Source organism: Aegilops tauschii, chromosome 6, assembly GCF_002575655.3.
Source record: "Aegilops tauschii subsp. strangulata cultivar AL8/78 chromosome 6, Aet v6.0, whole genome shotgun sequence".
NCBI classification, from domain to species: Eukaryota; Viridiplantae; Streptophyta; class Magnoliopsida; order Poales; family Poaceae; genus Aegilops; species Aegilops tauschii.
Window position 1 is genome coordinate 405,340,793 of NC_053040.3, and position 14,288 is coordinate 405,355,080.

The following is a 14,288-nucleotide window of genomic DNA, read 5'->3' on the forward strand; positions in this document are numbered from 1 at the left end:
TGTCTCCGGAAGAGCGGCGAGGCGAATTGGCGTCACCGCTCGCTGATTCGGTCGCCCTATATAGCCAGCCTCATTGCAACGACAAAACTCCCGTCACCATTCCCCCTCTCTTGAGCTTTCCCTCCTGCGCAGAGCCACATCGGCGACGAGGTAAGCAGCGCTAGCCAGCCTCATTGCAACGACAAAACTCCCGTCACCATTCCCCCTCTCTTGAGCTTTCCCTCCTGCGCAGAGCCACATCGGCGACGAGGTAAGCAGCGCTACTGCTCCGGCCACCGGTTGACGGCGGCGGCGATTTGACTCCTCTCCTTCGACGTGTTCAGCGCCTCATGGCTGCGCTATATAGCCAGCCTCACCGCAGTGGAAAAACTCTCGTCACCATTCCCCCCCCCCCCCCCCCTCGAGTTTTCCAACCGGCGCGGAGCCACATCGACGACGAGGTAAGCGGCGCTAGTGCTCCGGCCACCGGTTGACGCCGAGCACGATTTAGCTCCTTCTCTTCTCCGACGTGTTCAGCGCCTCCTTCACGGCTGCTCCGATGGCGTCTCTGAGTTCATTCACCCCCTGGTCTCTACTAGTTCTAGCTAGATTTGTGAGCATGTAGTAGGGGTAAATCTGCTGATCTATGTAAGTGTGATGCTCTAGTAGCTAGTGGTGATCGATTTGAAGCATGTAGGAGTTTTTTTCATGTCGGCAAGGACTGATTGCTAGTGGTGACGGATGAATAATGGATTGGTAGTATGCTTGATGTGTAGTATGCAAGTATTTGTGCTAGTTTGTTGAACTTCTTGCTATGATTTGAGCTGTTGTGTTGAACTAGATCATCCGTCTATGCATGTGGTGGTGCTCATTCGATTTGTCCATATGTGGTGTTCGTTCATACTCTCCATGTTTAGTGGTAATTCCTATTGTGCATGCATTGTGTGATGTGGTCTTGATGATGCTCCCCCTTGTATGACAAGAGCACGCAAGAGTTTAGTCAGGCCCTTGTCGTGTCCTAGAGCCAGCTCCCGGTGTCCTATGTCAAGGACTCCCAGCCTCCCATCGACCAGATGCCTCCTGATTCAGATGTTTTGGAGGTGTCGGCTATGGTTCCTCCATTTGTGGCTTCAGCATTTGTGCTGGCTCAGCCCAGTGCTGCAGCTCATCCTGCTACTCAAAAGCCAGTCGCAAAGGATAAGAAGGACGGCAGGGGGAACACCATGAAGTGGCAACCGTTACTGTTGATGTTCGTGCTTAACAAGATGTGTGGGATCATAACTAGTGTGGCGTGGACTGGCAAAGGTTTCAAGGAGGAGCACTTGAACGTTGTTGCAAAGCAGGTGTTCGACTTTTTGTTGGAAATATGCCCTAGAGGCAATAATAAAATGGTTATTATTATATTTCCTTGTTCATGATAATTGTCTATTGTTCATGCTATAATTGTATTAACCGGAGAGCGTAATACATGTGTGAATACGTAGACCACAATATGTCCCTAGTAAGCCTCTAGTTGACTAGCTCGTTGATCAATAGATGGTTACGATTTCCTGACCATGGACATTGGATGTCGTTGATAACGGGATCACATCATTAGGAGAATGATGTGATGGACAAGACCCAATCCTAAGCATAGCACAAGATCGTGTAGTTCGTCTGCTAAAGCTTTTCTAATGTCAAGTATCATTTCCTTAGACCATGAGATTGTGTAACTCCCGGATACCGTAGGAATGCTTTGGGTGTGCCAAACGTCACAACGTAACTGGGTGGCTATGAAGGCACACTATGGGTATCTCCGAAAGTGTCTGTTGGGTTGGCACGAATCGAGACTGGGATTTGTCACTCCGTGTGGCGGAGAGGTATCTCTGGGCCCACTCGGTAGGACATCATCATAATGAGCTCAATGTGACGAAAGAGTTGATCGCGTGATGATGTGTTACGGAATGAGTAAAAGTGACTTGCCGGTAACGAGATTGAACGAGGTATTAGGATACCGACGATCGAATCTCGGGCAAGTAACGTACCAATTGACAAAGGGAATTGTATACAGGATTGATTGAATCCCCGACATCGTGGTTCATCCGATGAGATCATCGTGGAACATGTGGGAGCCAACATGGGTATCCAGATCCCGCTGTTGGTTATTGGCCAGAGAGCTGTCTCGGTCATGTCTGCATGATTCCCGAACCCGTAGGGTCTACACACTTAAGGTTCGGTGACGCTAGAGTTGTTATGGGAATTAGTGTGCAGTTACCGAATGTTGTTCGGAGTCCCGGATGAGATCCCAGACGTCACGAGGAGTTCCGGAATGGTCCGGGGGTAAAGATTTATATATGGGAAGTCCTATTTTGGCCACCGGAAAATGTTCGGGATTTTTCGGTATTGTACCGGGAAGGTTTTAGAAGGTTCCGAAGTGGGGCCCACCTGCATGGGGGGACCCACATGAACGTGGGTAGTGGGGGCAAGGCCCCACACCCCTGGTCAAGGCGCACCAAGATCCCCCCTTAGAAGGAATAAGATCATATCCCGAAGGGATAAGATCAAGATCCTTAAAAAAGGGGGATAACAATCGGTGGGGAAGGGAAATGATGGGATTTCTTTCCCCCACCTTTGCCAACGCCCCAATGGACTTGGAGGGAAAGAAACCAGCCCCCTCCACCCCTATATATATTGGGGAGGCTCATGGGAGCCGCAACCCTTCCCCTGGCGCAGCCCTCGCCCTCCCCAACACCTCCTCCTCCTCCGTAGTGCTTGGCGAAGCCCTGCCGGAGAACTGCAAGCTCCACCACCACGCCGTCGTGCTGCCGGAGCTCTCCCTCAACTTCTCCTCTCCCCTTGCTGGATCAAGAAGGAGGAGATGTCCCCGGGCTGTACGTGTGTTGAACGCGGAGGCGCCGTTGTTCGGCGCTTAGATCGGAATCAACCGCGATCTGAATCGCTGCGAGTACGACTCCTTCATCCGCGTTCTTGTAACGCTTCCGCATCGCGATCTTCAAGGGTATGAAGATGCACTCCCATCTCTCTCATTGCTAGTCTCTCCATAGATTGATCTTGGTGATACGAGAGAAATTTTTTAATTTCTGCAACGATCCCCAACACTTTTATGGATAGGAGGTCACCTCGACTCAGCTCTACAACCACCTCAGCAAGTGGAGAGTGAGGTGGATCACAATGTCCAAGCTCAGATACTTGAGTGGGGCTTTACGGGATGAAGGACACTTGCTCGATCATTTTGGAGGCAGAGCACTACCAAGGCAACACCACGGTTAGCCACGAACCATGCCATTCTAAGTCACCACATGTTTAAGCCTTTGTAGCATGCCATTCTAACTAAACACTCTACTGTGTTTCATTCTTAGCTTCACCCCAAGCACGCATAGTTCCTCAACACCCATCCAGAACTACTACCAGATGCAGCAAATCTTCTCCTGTGGGCTGGCAACCGGCAAGCATGCCCTATGCTCCAATCAGCCGCTGGGCTCGCCTAGGCCCAAGTATCCAGATACCTAGGACTCGAAGACCATCAACCTTGATGGTCCTGACAAGGATGGTGATCACATTCTGGTGCTTGATAGGAAGAGGAAGAGGTGAGCCTTGGTGAAGTACGAGTTGACCGTCTTCCCCAGGATGACTCAGGGCGTGAAGGAGGTCGCCACCGCCATCAGGGAGAGCAAGTCGGTCGACGTCCACCCAGAACTCTACAGCGTCGTCATGGACCAAGGTGGCTTCATCCCAGAAGCTCTCATGGCGGCTCTCAGCCACCTGCTGAACAACAAAGCCCGGGGGTTAGGTTTGTTGCCATGGGAGAAGCCCACAGGGTGCTGGCTGAGGGCCTTACTGGGCAAGCACTACTACTAGTGCTGCTTCAGCTAGTGGTGACGGCGTGCAGGATCCTCGACGACAATGGCGATGCGATGACAATGATGATGTACATTTTGTGGTAGCTAGGGCTTGATAAGCTCTTGATGCTGGCCTGTATATTTTGATGAGGTGGTATATTAACCCCTCACGCCGATGGCGAACTTGCGGTGGTAGGATAACAACCTCTTTTGGATGTGGTGGTAGGATGACACCATAGTAGTGATAGGATGAACTTGCTATGCCATATGATCATGTGTGCTTACTTATGTTTCATGTCTAGTGTGTTCATTGCTTGCTACTTGATCTATTGCTCTTCTGCAATGCTAGGAAAAGTGATATGTGGTATTGCATGCGAGGGTTCCAGGGGTTTACAGTTCATGGGGAGCATGCAATGCACAAGTGTCAGGTTACAACAATAGCTGCCATAGAGGGTTTAAGACAAGGCATGGAATAGAGGATTTACTCCAAGGCCGTGCTCAAGCAGGCATGCAATGTTGAACTTGGAATTGCGGATCGACACTTTGGGCTGAAGAACTTCACCATCTTCGTCCAGTTCGTTGTGATTGTAGTGTTGTTTTTGTTGGTGTGATCGTGAGTAAGGTGTCGTAGCGGGTAAGCTCACCACGAAGGGTACAAGGTGATTAAACCTCTATGCTTGTATGCAACCAAACACCGTGCACCAGTATGAGCATGCGCGAGCAAACAAACATTGTGCACAGAGGTGTTGCTACGATCCAGGGAGAGGGAATGCAGACATCCAAATAACATGCAAATGTTGGTTTTTTACCTACATATGCTCAACCAGACCCAACTGAAACAAGTATGCAAAGTGACAAAAGACGATGCAAGCAACCAAACGCATCCTCAGTTTCAAGTTTGCATACCTATATGAGATCCCAAAGGGATGCATTTCTGGTTGTAAAGCTCTGTTTGGATGAAACATCAAAAAATATAAACAAACCGTCACCACTCTCGGTTACAATAAAATAGAGAGAGCTCGCTATAACCTCAGATTCAGAGCTGTTTGCACGGACAAATGTAAATTGGTTTGGGTTTGGCAATTTTTTGGCCCTCATCTGAGGCGCTGGAAACACGACATGGCACATATCTATGGAAATAGTTCCATTGCACTACTTGACGCAAAGTGTGTACTCCTGTGTTTCTCCCCTAGGCGAAAGATCTAGGGTTTCGACGTCTTCCGGCTGCGCACGCCGGAATCTACCCCTCATTCGTCTGCGAACCTTGCTGATCTCTCGGGGCTCGGCCTCGAGCCCGGGGGGCCAGTAGGGAGAGGCGGAAGGTTTTTTTTTTGCCTCATCTCAGATCCAATCGCGATGGCGGAAGGTGCAGGATCGCAGAGGAAACATGGGAAAGAGACAACAGAGGAACTGTTGGCTCGGCTAACGTTGCAGGAGGAGGAAGAGGATGACTTCATCTGGGAAGAGGAATTGCCGGACATGGTGGAGCCGGCGAAGTGGCTAGCGGTTGCACGTGTACACACGCCAAAGTCATTCAGCCCTAATGCGCTGTATGGAGATATGCATGCAACCTGGAACCCTGCTAAACAAGTGTCTTGGAGGAAGATCAAGAGTAATCTGTTCACGGCGCAATTCGTCTGTCTGGGGGATTGGAAGAAGGCGATGTATGAGGGCCCCTGGCTGTTTAGGGAGCAGGCGGTGATAATGGAAGAGTATGATGGTTTCAAGAACCCTGACTCCTTTAAGCTTGACAAACTCTCTGTGTGGGCGCAAATTCACCGCCTACCAGACAAGTTCTTAATTGGACCAGCGGTGAAAGGACTGGCATCCAGGATTGGTGAGGTGGAGGAGGTACAATTGAAATTGCCTGCAGGTTTCTTTGGAGAATTCGTGAGAGTCAAGGTGAAGATAGACATCAACAGCAAGATAAAGCGCTTTGTTACTACTAAGAAGGGAGAAGAGAGGGTGAAGTATCAGGTGAAATATGAGAAGTTACCCACTTTTTGTTTCAAGTGTGGTGAGTTTGGGCACTGGCATGAAGAATGCGGAGATGGAGAACACGACGAATCTACTTTTGAATGGGGTGATTTTGTCTTTGCTGATAACGTAAGGTTCAAGCAGGCAGGAAGGGGAAGCTTTGCATCTCAACGAGGAAGAGGAGGGCCTTGGGCAGGAGGAAGGAGAAGAGGAAGAGAGCCTTACAATCCAAACCAGAGTTGGCATTTCAATGCACGTCTGCAGCAGAACCAAACGAACGATGGTCAGTCAGGGGCTGCGAAAGAGGACCCGTTAGCCGGGCAGATGGCCACGCATGGGTTGGTGCCACAAGAAACTGGAAATATTCAGATGTCAAACAAACGTACATCGGTGGATACTATACCAAGCTCGTCTGGGACTGTGAACACTAAAGGAGATCAAGGGAAAGCGATGGTTCTGGTGGCTAGAGAGTCCCAAATCCCTCCTCTTCCGCCGGTGTATGTTTCACCAAGGAAGGAGCGTAAGAGGCCGAAGAAGATAGGCAAGGGAGACAGTCCAGAAAGCGGTGATGGAACAAGCGAGTTTGAGGAAGAGATGGGAACCACAACAACCAACAATGATGCATTATCGGCGGGCTCCGGCGAGGAGCACCACCGGGCGCAATGAGTATCTTAAGTTGGAACTGTCGTGGTGCGGGCAACGCCGCGATAGTTAGAGAACTTCGCGAAATCGCAAAGGAATTTTCCTCTACCCTTTTACGTATCGTTGAAACACAAATTGAGAGGATGAGGGTAGAAAGTCTAGCAGGAACCATTGGCTATGATAATGGCTATGTTGTAAGTAGTCAAGGTAGAAGTGGTGGTTTAGGAATGTTCTGGAATAATCCAATAAAGATCGAAATTCTGGGTTACTCGGTGTATCATATTGATTGTTCGGTGGAGGAACCAAACACTAAACCTTGGAGAATGTCCTTGTTTTATGGCGAAGCACAAACACACTTAAGATACCAAACTTGGGATGTTTTAAAAGGAATCGGTTCTTTGAGCAATCTCCCGTGGATTTGCATAGGAGATTTCAATGAGGTCTTACGTCCAGATGAACAAGAGGGCATTGGACAGAGGAGTAATGCACAGATTCAGGGTTTCCGGGATGCGGTCGACGTGTGCATGTTGATGGATATTGGCTATCAAGGACGTTTTTGGACATATGAGAAGAAGGTGGCCGGAGGGAGTTATACACGGGTAAGGTTGGACAGGGCAATGGCCACTGCTGAATGGAACAAAAAGTACCCGGACGCCCACCTAAAGCATCTGACAGTGGCAACTTCTGATCATTGTCCTATCTTACTGAATTTCAATGGAACCCGTCCTCCAGATCATAAGAAAAATTTCAAGTATGAAGTAATGTGGGAAACCCACGAGACATGGTCAGAGACCATATCGTCGAGTTGGGCAGGTGGAGGTCCGATAACAAGCATGGAGGAATTACGGACAAAGCTGAAGCGAATATCGAAGGAGCTCGGGGCGTGGAACAGAAATACTTTCGGCTCTGTGAGGAAAGAAATAAAGAGTTTGAAGTTTGAATTGGACCGTTTGCGTAGTGATCCAGCCAGGTCTGTACCATCCCATGTTGAACTTAAAATCAATGAGAAACTAGTTGAGCTTTACCATAGGGAAGAGTTAATGTGGAGGCAGCGATCAAGGCTGGAGTGGCTCTCGGCCGGGGATAAAAATACACGGTTCTTTCACCTGTGAGCAAGCTAGAGACGGAGGAAGAATATGATCAAGGAATTGGCTGATTCATTGGGGGTGGTGACGGAAGAACCATGCGCTTTGAGAGCACTTGTGACAGATTTTTACAGGAGCTTATATACATCAGAAGGAGTGACCGGGATTGAAGAAGTCTTATCAAATGTACCAACCAAAGTAACTGAGTAGATGAATGCCATGTTACTTGCACCGTATATAAAGGATGAGGTAAAAACTGCTCTCTTCCAGATGGTTCCAACAAAGGCCCCGGGGCCGGACGGGTTTCCGGCACATTTCTATCAAAGGCATTGGGACATTTGTGGGGACGAGGTGACTAATGCGGTTTTGAGAATTGTAAAAGGGGAAGAAGGAGCCGAGTGTGTCAATGACATGGTTTTGGTACTCATTCCAAAGGTTTTGAACCCAACACAACTCTCTCAATTTCGTCCTATTAGTTTATGTAATGTGATCTATAAAATTGCGTCCAAAGTTGTTGCCAACAGGCTAAAGAGAATTCTTCCTGACATCATATCCGAAGAGCAGTCAGTGTTTGTTCTAGGAAGGTTAATCACAGACAACATCATTTGTGCTTATGAGTGCTTGCACTTTATGAAGAGAAGCAAAGCCAAATCAAACAGCTACTGCGCCTTAAAGCTTGACATGATGAAAGCTTATGACCGTTTGGAGTGGCCATATCTCAAGGCCATGATGGAGAAGTTGGGTTTTGCACAATCATGGATACAGATAGTGATGAATATGGTGCAGTCAGTCAAGTTTTCAGTTCTCTTTAATGATGAGAAACTAGAACAATTTGTACCCACTCGAGGTATCCGACAGGGAGATCCTATCTCTCCTTACCTTTTCTTGATTGCGGCAGAGGGCCTTTCGTGCCTCCTAAAAACGAGTTCTCAGTCGACTAGTCTGGAAGGGATCAAGGTGGCACCAATAGCTCCGGTTGTGAACCATCTCCTTTTCGCGGATGACAACCTGCTTCTTTTTAAGTCAAGTGTTGAGGCGGCCGTGACGGTGTCAAACCTGTTGGATATATATTGGAAAGCTTCGGGGCAACGGATAAATAATGAAAAGTCATCCATCTATTTCAGCAAGGGGTGTCCTCAAGAGATGAGGGATAACATAAAACAAAATCTGAACATGCACAATGAGTCTTTGAGTGATAGGTACCTTGGCATGCCTACTGATGTGGGTCAATCAAAAATGGGCACGTTCAAATACTTGAGAGACAAAGTATGGAGAAAGTTACAGGGTGGATGGAGAAACTACTGTCTGCAGCAGGAAAGGAGGTACTTATCAAGTCAGTGGCCCAAGCCATCCCAGTTTACTCTATGGCCTGTTTCAGGTTACCCCGAGGTTTGTGTGAGAATATCACCTTAATAATCCGGCAATTTTGGTGGGGAAGCAAGCAGGGAAGGAGGAAGCCAGCATGGGTAGCATGGGATGTCATGACTCAACCAAAATACATGGGAGGTATGGGTTTCAGAGACATTGAAATTTTCAACCTTGCTTTGCTAGCCCGTCAAGCTTGGAGAATACTGGATGATCCGAACTCTTTAAGTGCAAAATTACTCAAAGCTGCATATTTCCCGACTTGATGTTTCTTGGAAGCATAGTTAGGGAATCGCCCCTTGCAAATCTGGCGAGTTGTGATTGATGGAAGGGAAGTATTGAAGCAAGGACTCATTCGGCGAGTCGGAGATGGAAGTACTATAAATATTTGGGAGACAAACTGGCTACTGATGTCTACTACACAACCTTCTTCTTGTAGACGTTGTTGGGCCTCCAAGTGCAGAGGTTTGTAGGACAGTAGCAAATTTCCCTCAAGTGGATGACCTATGGTTTATCAATCAGTGGGAGGCGTAGGTTGAAGATGGTCTCTCTCAAACAACTCTGCAACCAAATAACAAAGAGTCTCTTGTGTCCCCAACATACCCAATACAATGGTAAACTGTATAGGTGCACTAGTTCGGCGAAGAGATGGTGATACAAGTGCAATATGGATGGTAGATATAGGTTTTTGTAATCTGAAAATATAAAAACAGCAAGGTAACTAATGATAGAAGTGAGCGAAAACGGTATTGCAATGCGTTGAAACAAGGCCTAGGGTTCATACTTTCACTAGTGCAAGTTCTCTCAACAATAATAACATAACTGGATCATATAACTATCCCTCAACATGCAACAAAGAGTCACTCCAAAGTCACTAATAGCGGAGAACAAACGAAGAGATTATGGTAGGGTACGAAACCACCTCAAAGTTATTCTTTCCGATCAATCCATTGGGCTATTCCTATAAGTGTCACAAACGGCCCTAGAGTTCGTAGTAAAATAACACCTTAAGACACACATCAACCAAAACCCTAATGTCACCTAGATACTCCAATGTCACCTCAAGTATCCGTGGGTATGATTATACGATATGCATGACACAATCTCAGATTCATCTATTCAACCAACACATAGAACCTCAAAGAGTGCCCCAAAGTTTCTACCGGAGAGTCAATACGGAAACGTGTGCCAACCCCTATGCATAGGTTCATGGGCGGAACCCGCAAGTTGATCACCAAAACATACATCAAGTGAATCAATAGAATAACCCATTGTCACCACGGTTATCCCACGCAAGACATACATCAAGTGTTCTCAAATCATTAAAGACTCAATCCGATAAGATAACTTCAAAGGGAAAACTCAATCCATTACAAGAGAGTAGAGGGGGAGAAACATCATAAGATCCAACTATAATAGCAAAGCTCGCGATACATCAAGATCGTGCCAAATCAAGAACACGAGAGAGAGAGAGAGAGAGAGAGAGAGAGATCAAACACATACTCCCTCCGTCCGGAAATACTTGTCATCAAGATGAATAAAAAGGGATGTATCTAGATGTATTTTAGTTCTAGATACACCTCTTTTTATCCATTTTGATGACAAGTATTTCTGGACGGAGGGAGTAGCTACTGGTACATACCCTCAGCCCCGAGGGTGAACTACTCCCTCCTCGTCATGGAGAGCGCCGGGATGATGAAGATGGCCACCGGTGAGGGATCCCCCCCTCCGGCAGGGTGCCGGATGTGACGCCCCCGATTCAATCGTACACTAATCATGCACGCAAACGTGTACGATCAAGGTCAGGGACTCACGGGAAGATATCACAACACAACTCTAAAACATAAATAAGTCATACAAGCATCATAATACAAGCCAGGGGCCTCGAGGGCTCGAATACAAGTGCTCGATCATAGACGAGTCAGCGGAAGCAACAATATCTGAGTACAGACATAAGTTAAACAAGTTTGCCTTAATAAGGCTAGCACAAACGGGGATACAGATCGAAAGAGGCGCAGGCCTCCTGCCTGGGATCCTCCTAACTACTCCTGGTCGTCGTCAGCGGGCTGCACGTAGTAGTAGGCACCTCCGGGGTAGTAGGAGTCGTCGTCGACGGTGGCGTCTGGCTCCTGGGCTCCAGCATCTGGTTGCGACAACCAGGTAGAAAGGAAAGGGGAAAAGAGGAAGAAAAGCAACCGTGAGTACTCATCCAAAGTACTCGCAAGCAAGGAGCTACACTACATATGCATGGGTATATGTGTAAAGGGCCATATCGGTGGACTGAACTGCAGAATGCCAGAATAAGAGGGGCATAGCTAATCCTGTCGAAGACTACGCTTCTAGCAGCCTCCATCTTCCAGCATGTAGAAGAGAGTAGATTGAAGTCCTCCAAGTAGCATCGCATAGCATAATCCTACCCGGCGATCCCCTCCTCGTCGCCCTGTTAGAGAGCGATCACCGGGTTATATCTGGCACTTGGAAGGGTGTGTTTTATTAAGTATCCGGTTCTAGTTGTCATAAGGTCAAGGTACAACTCCGGGTCGTCCTTTTACCGAGGGACACGGCTATTCGAATAGATAAACTTCCCTGCAGGGGTGCACCACATAACCCAACATGCTTGATCCCATTTGGCCGGACACACTTTCCTGGGTCATGCCCGGCCTCGGAAGATCAACACGTCGCAGCCCCACCTAGGCACAACAGAGAGGTCAGCACGCCGGTCTAAATCCTATGGCGCAGGGGTCTGGGCCCATCGCCCATTGCACACCTGCACGTTGCGAGGGCGGCCGAAAGCAGACCTAGCCTAGCAGACGTTCCAGTCCAATCCGGCGCGCGCCGCTCAGTCGCTGACGTCACGAAGGCTTCGGCTGATACCATGACGTCGAGTGCCCATAACTGTTCCCGCGTAGTTGGTTAGTGCGTATAGACCAAATGGCCAGACTCAGATCAAATACCAAGAACTCGTTAAGCGTGTTATTTTGAAGTAACCGCGGACACCGTCCAGGGCCAGGCCCACCTCTCTCCTAGGTGGCCTCAACCTGCCCTGTCGCTCCGCCACAAGATCCACTCGCGGGTACTCCTACGAGCCGACCCGACTTTAGTCACGACAGGTATCATGTATAGAGTATATAAGTATATACCCGTGATCACCGCCCAAGTGATCACGGCCCGATAGTATAACACAGCAGACGGACAAGAATGTAGGGCCACTGATGGAAAACTAGCATCCTATACTAAGCATGTAGGATTGCAGGTAAAGGTAACAACAGTAGTAGCAAGCACAGGCTATGCATCAGGATAGGATTAACGGAAAGCAGTAACATGCTACACTACTCTAATGCAAGCAGTATAGAGAAGAATAGGCGATATCTGGTGATCAAGGAGGGGGGGCTTGCCTGATTGCTCTGGCAAGAAGGAGGGGTCGTCAATAGCGTAGTCGGTCGGGGCACCAGCAGCGGCGTCGGTCTCGTAGTCTACCGGAGAGAAGAGGGGGAAGAAACAATGGATACAATGCAAACATATGCATAACGATGCATGACATGACAAAGCGTGAGGCTAGGTGTGCCCAAACGCGGTACTAGGTGATACCGGCAAAAGGGGGAAACATCCGGAAAAGTATTCCCGGTGTTTCGCGTTTTCGGACAGATGAACCGGAGGGGGAAAGTTGCGAGTTTGATATGTTAGGGATGTGTGGTGGATGAACGGGCTGCGTATCCGGAAAAGTATTCATCCGAGTTACGGATTATTTTATATGATTTTCTAAAGTTTTCATCATTTTTTGATTTTAATTATTTATTTAAATCCAACATTATCCAGAACAGTATGGGATGACGTCAGCATGACGTATGTATGATGTCAGCAGTCAACAGTGCGGTTGACTGGAGTCAAAACTGACTTGTGGGTCCAGTGGGACCCACATGTCATTGACAAGTGCACTAACAGGGGGTTTAGGCTAACTAAATGGGTTAATTAGCGGGCGGGGCCCAGTAGTCAGTGGGAGATTTGGGATTTAATTAACTAATTTAATTAATTAGCAATTTATCTATTTACAAAAATGTTTTAAACGACACGGGCCCGCATGTCAGTGGCAGTAGCTGCCACATCAGCGCAGTTGACTTCGGTCAACGTGGCCAGTTGGGGCCCCAAGGCCCACAGGCAGTGACCCAGGGGTGGCCCCAGGTGTGCCAGCTCAGCGGAGCCGCCGGAGTAGCTCTGGCGAGCTCGCGCGCAGCGGCCGAATGCCAGCGAGCGTCGGGATTCGCCTACGGGGCACCAAATCGGGCGTCGTCTCCTACATTCAAACGAGGGGAGTGCCCCGCGTCTATCTACGGCGTCGGAACGCGCGGGGGTGGCCGGAAACAACGCCGGCGACGAGCGCGGCGGACGGCAGTTCTGGCGCGGACGGGGATCGCGCGACGGGGCATTCAAATGATGCGAGTTTGGGACCGAACAGACGAGCACGTCGAGGCGCGTCGAACGGTGGAGGGGGCTTGGCTAGAAACGGCCGGAGACAGCGGTGGCGAGCGGCGGAGCGGACGCCGGAGTTCGGGCGTCAGTGGATCCAGCGCTAGGGGGCACGGGGAGGCATGTGCGCGTGCGCGTTCGGCTCCTGTGAGCCCCAGGAGCACGATGCCGGGCTCAGGCGAGCATGACGACGGCTGTGGCGACGGCCACAAGCTCGTCGGCGGCGGACAGAAAACGGCGCAGTGGCAGACTAGCTACGGAGCGCGAGGGACCTATCGAGGAGGAGCAGGAAGCAAAGGAGCTCACCGTGCGGCTCGCAAGATGGCCCGTGGTGGTTTAGTAGCAGCAGGGTCGACGGCCCTCATCGGAGACGTGTAGGGGATCCAAGGAAGAAGATGAGGTCGGGGCAGCGTTCGAGGGATCCCGGCGTCCTGCGGCTTGTCGGGGAGGCGTAGTCGAGGGAGGCAGAGCGAGCGGGCACGTCGGAGAGGTGCGGAGGTCGCGGTGGCCGCGAGTTCTGCGGCGGCGTGGCCATGGCGGCGCTCGGATGCGGTGGGGAACGAGGGGGGAAGAGAGGTGGATCTGAGGGGGGAGGCGCAGAGGCCAAGAGGGAGAGCGGGGGCGAGTGGGAGGCGGGATTGAGGAGGCGGGGGCGTGGCGGCCTTATCCTCTCCTCGACGCCGGCGAGGGTGTCCGGTGGCGACGCGCCCCTGTTCCGACCCGGGTCGGGGGAACAGGGAAGGGAGACGAGGCAGGGGGGCTGGGCCGGCGGTTGGCAAGCTGGGCCAGGTGGGCCGGTCTGGCCTGTGAGCTGGGCCGCCTGGTCCAGTGGGGGGGTCTTTTTCTTTTCTTTTCTGTTTTATTTCACTTTAAAATATTTAGGCACTTTCTAAAAAATGTTTTCTCCACAATAATTACCAGTGCAATATTTGGCACC

At 49.7% G+C, this 14,288-nt stretch overlaps 1 protein-coding gene across 1 annotated transcript; it reads left to right on the forward strand.

The window, feature by feature from the left end:
- The first annotated feature begins 6,580 nt into the window (after positions 1-6,580).
- Positions 6,581-7,549, forward strand: LOC141026120 (uncharacterized). The gene has a single exon (XM_073502097.1). The coding sequence runs from the start codon at positions 6,581-6,583 to the stop codon at positions 7,547-7,549; it is 969 nt and encodes a 322-aa protein (XP_073358198.1).
- Positions 7,550-14,288: the final 6,739 nt, after the last annotated feature.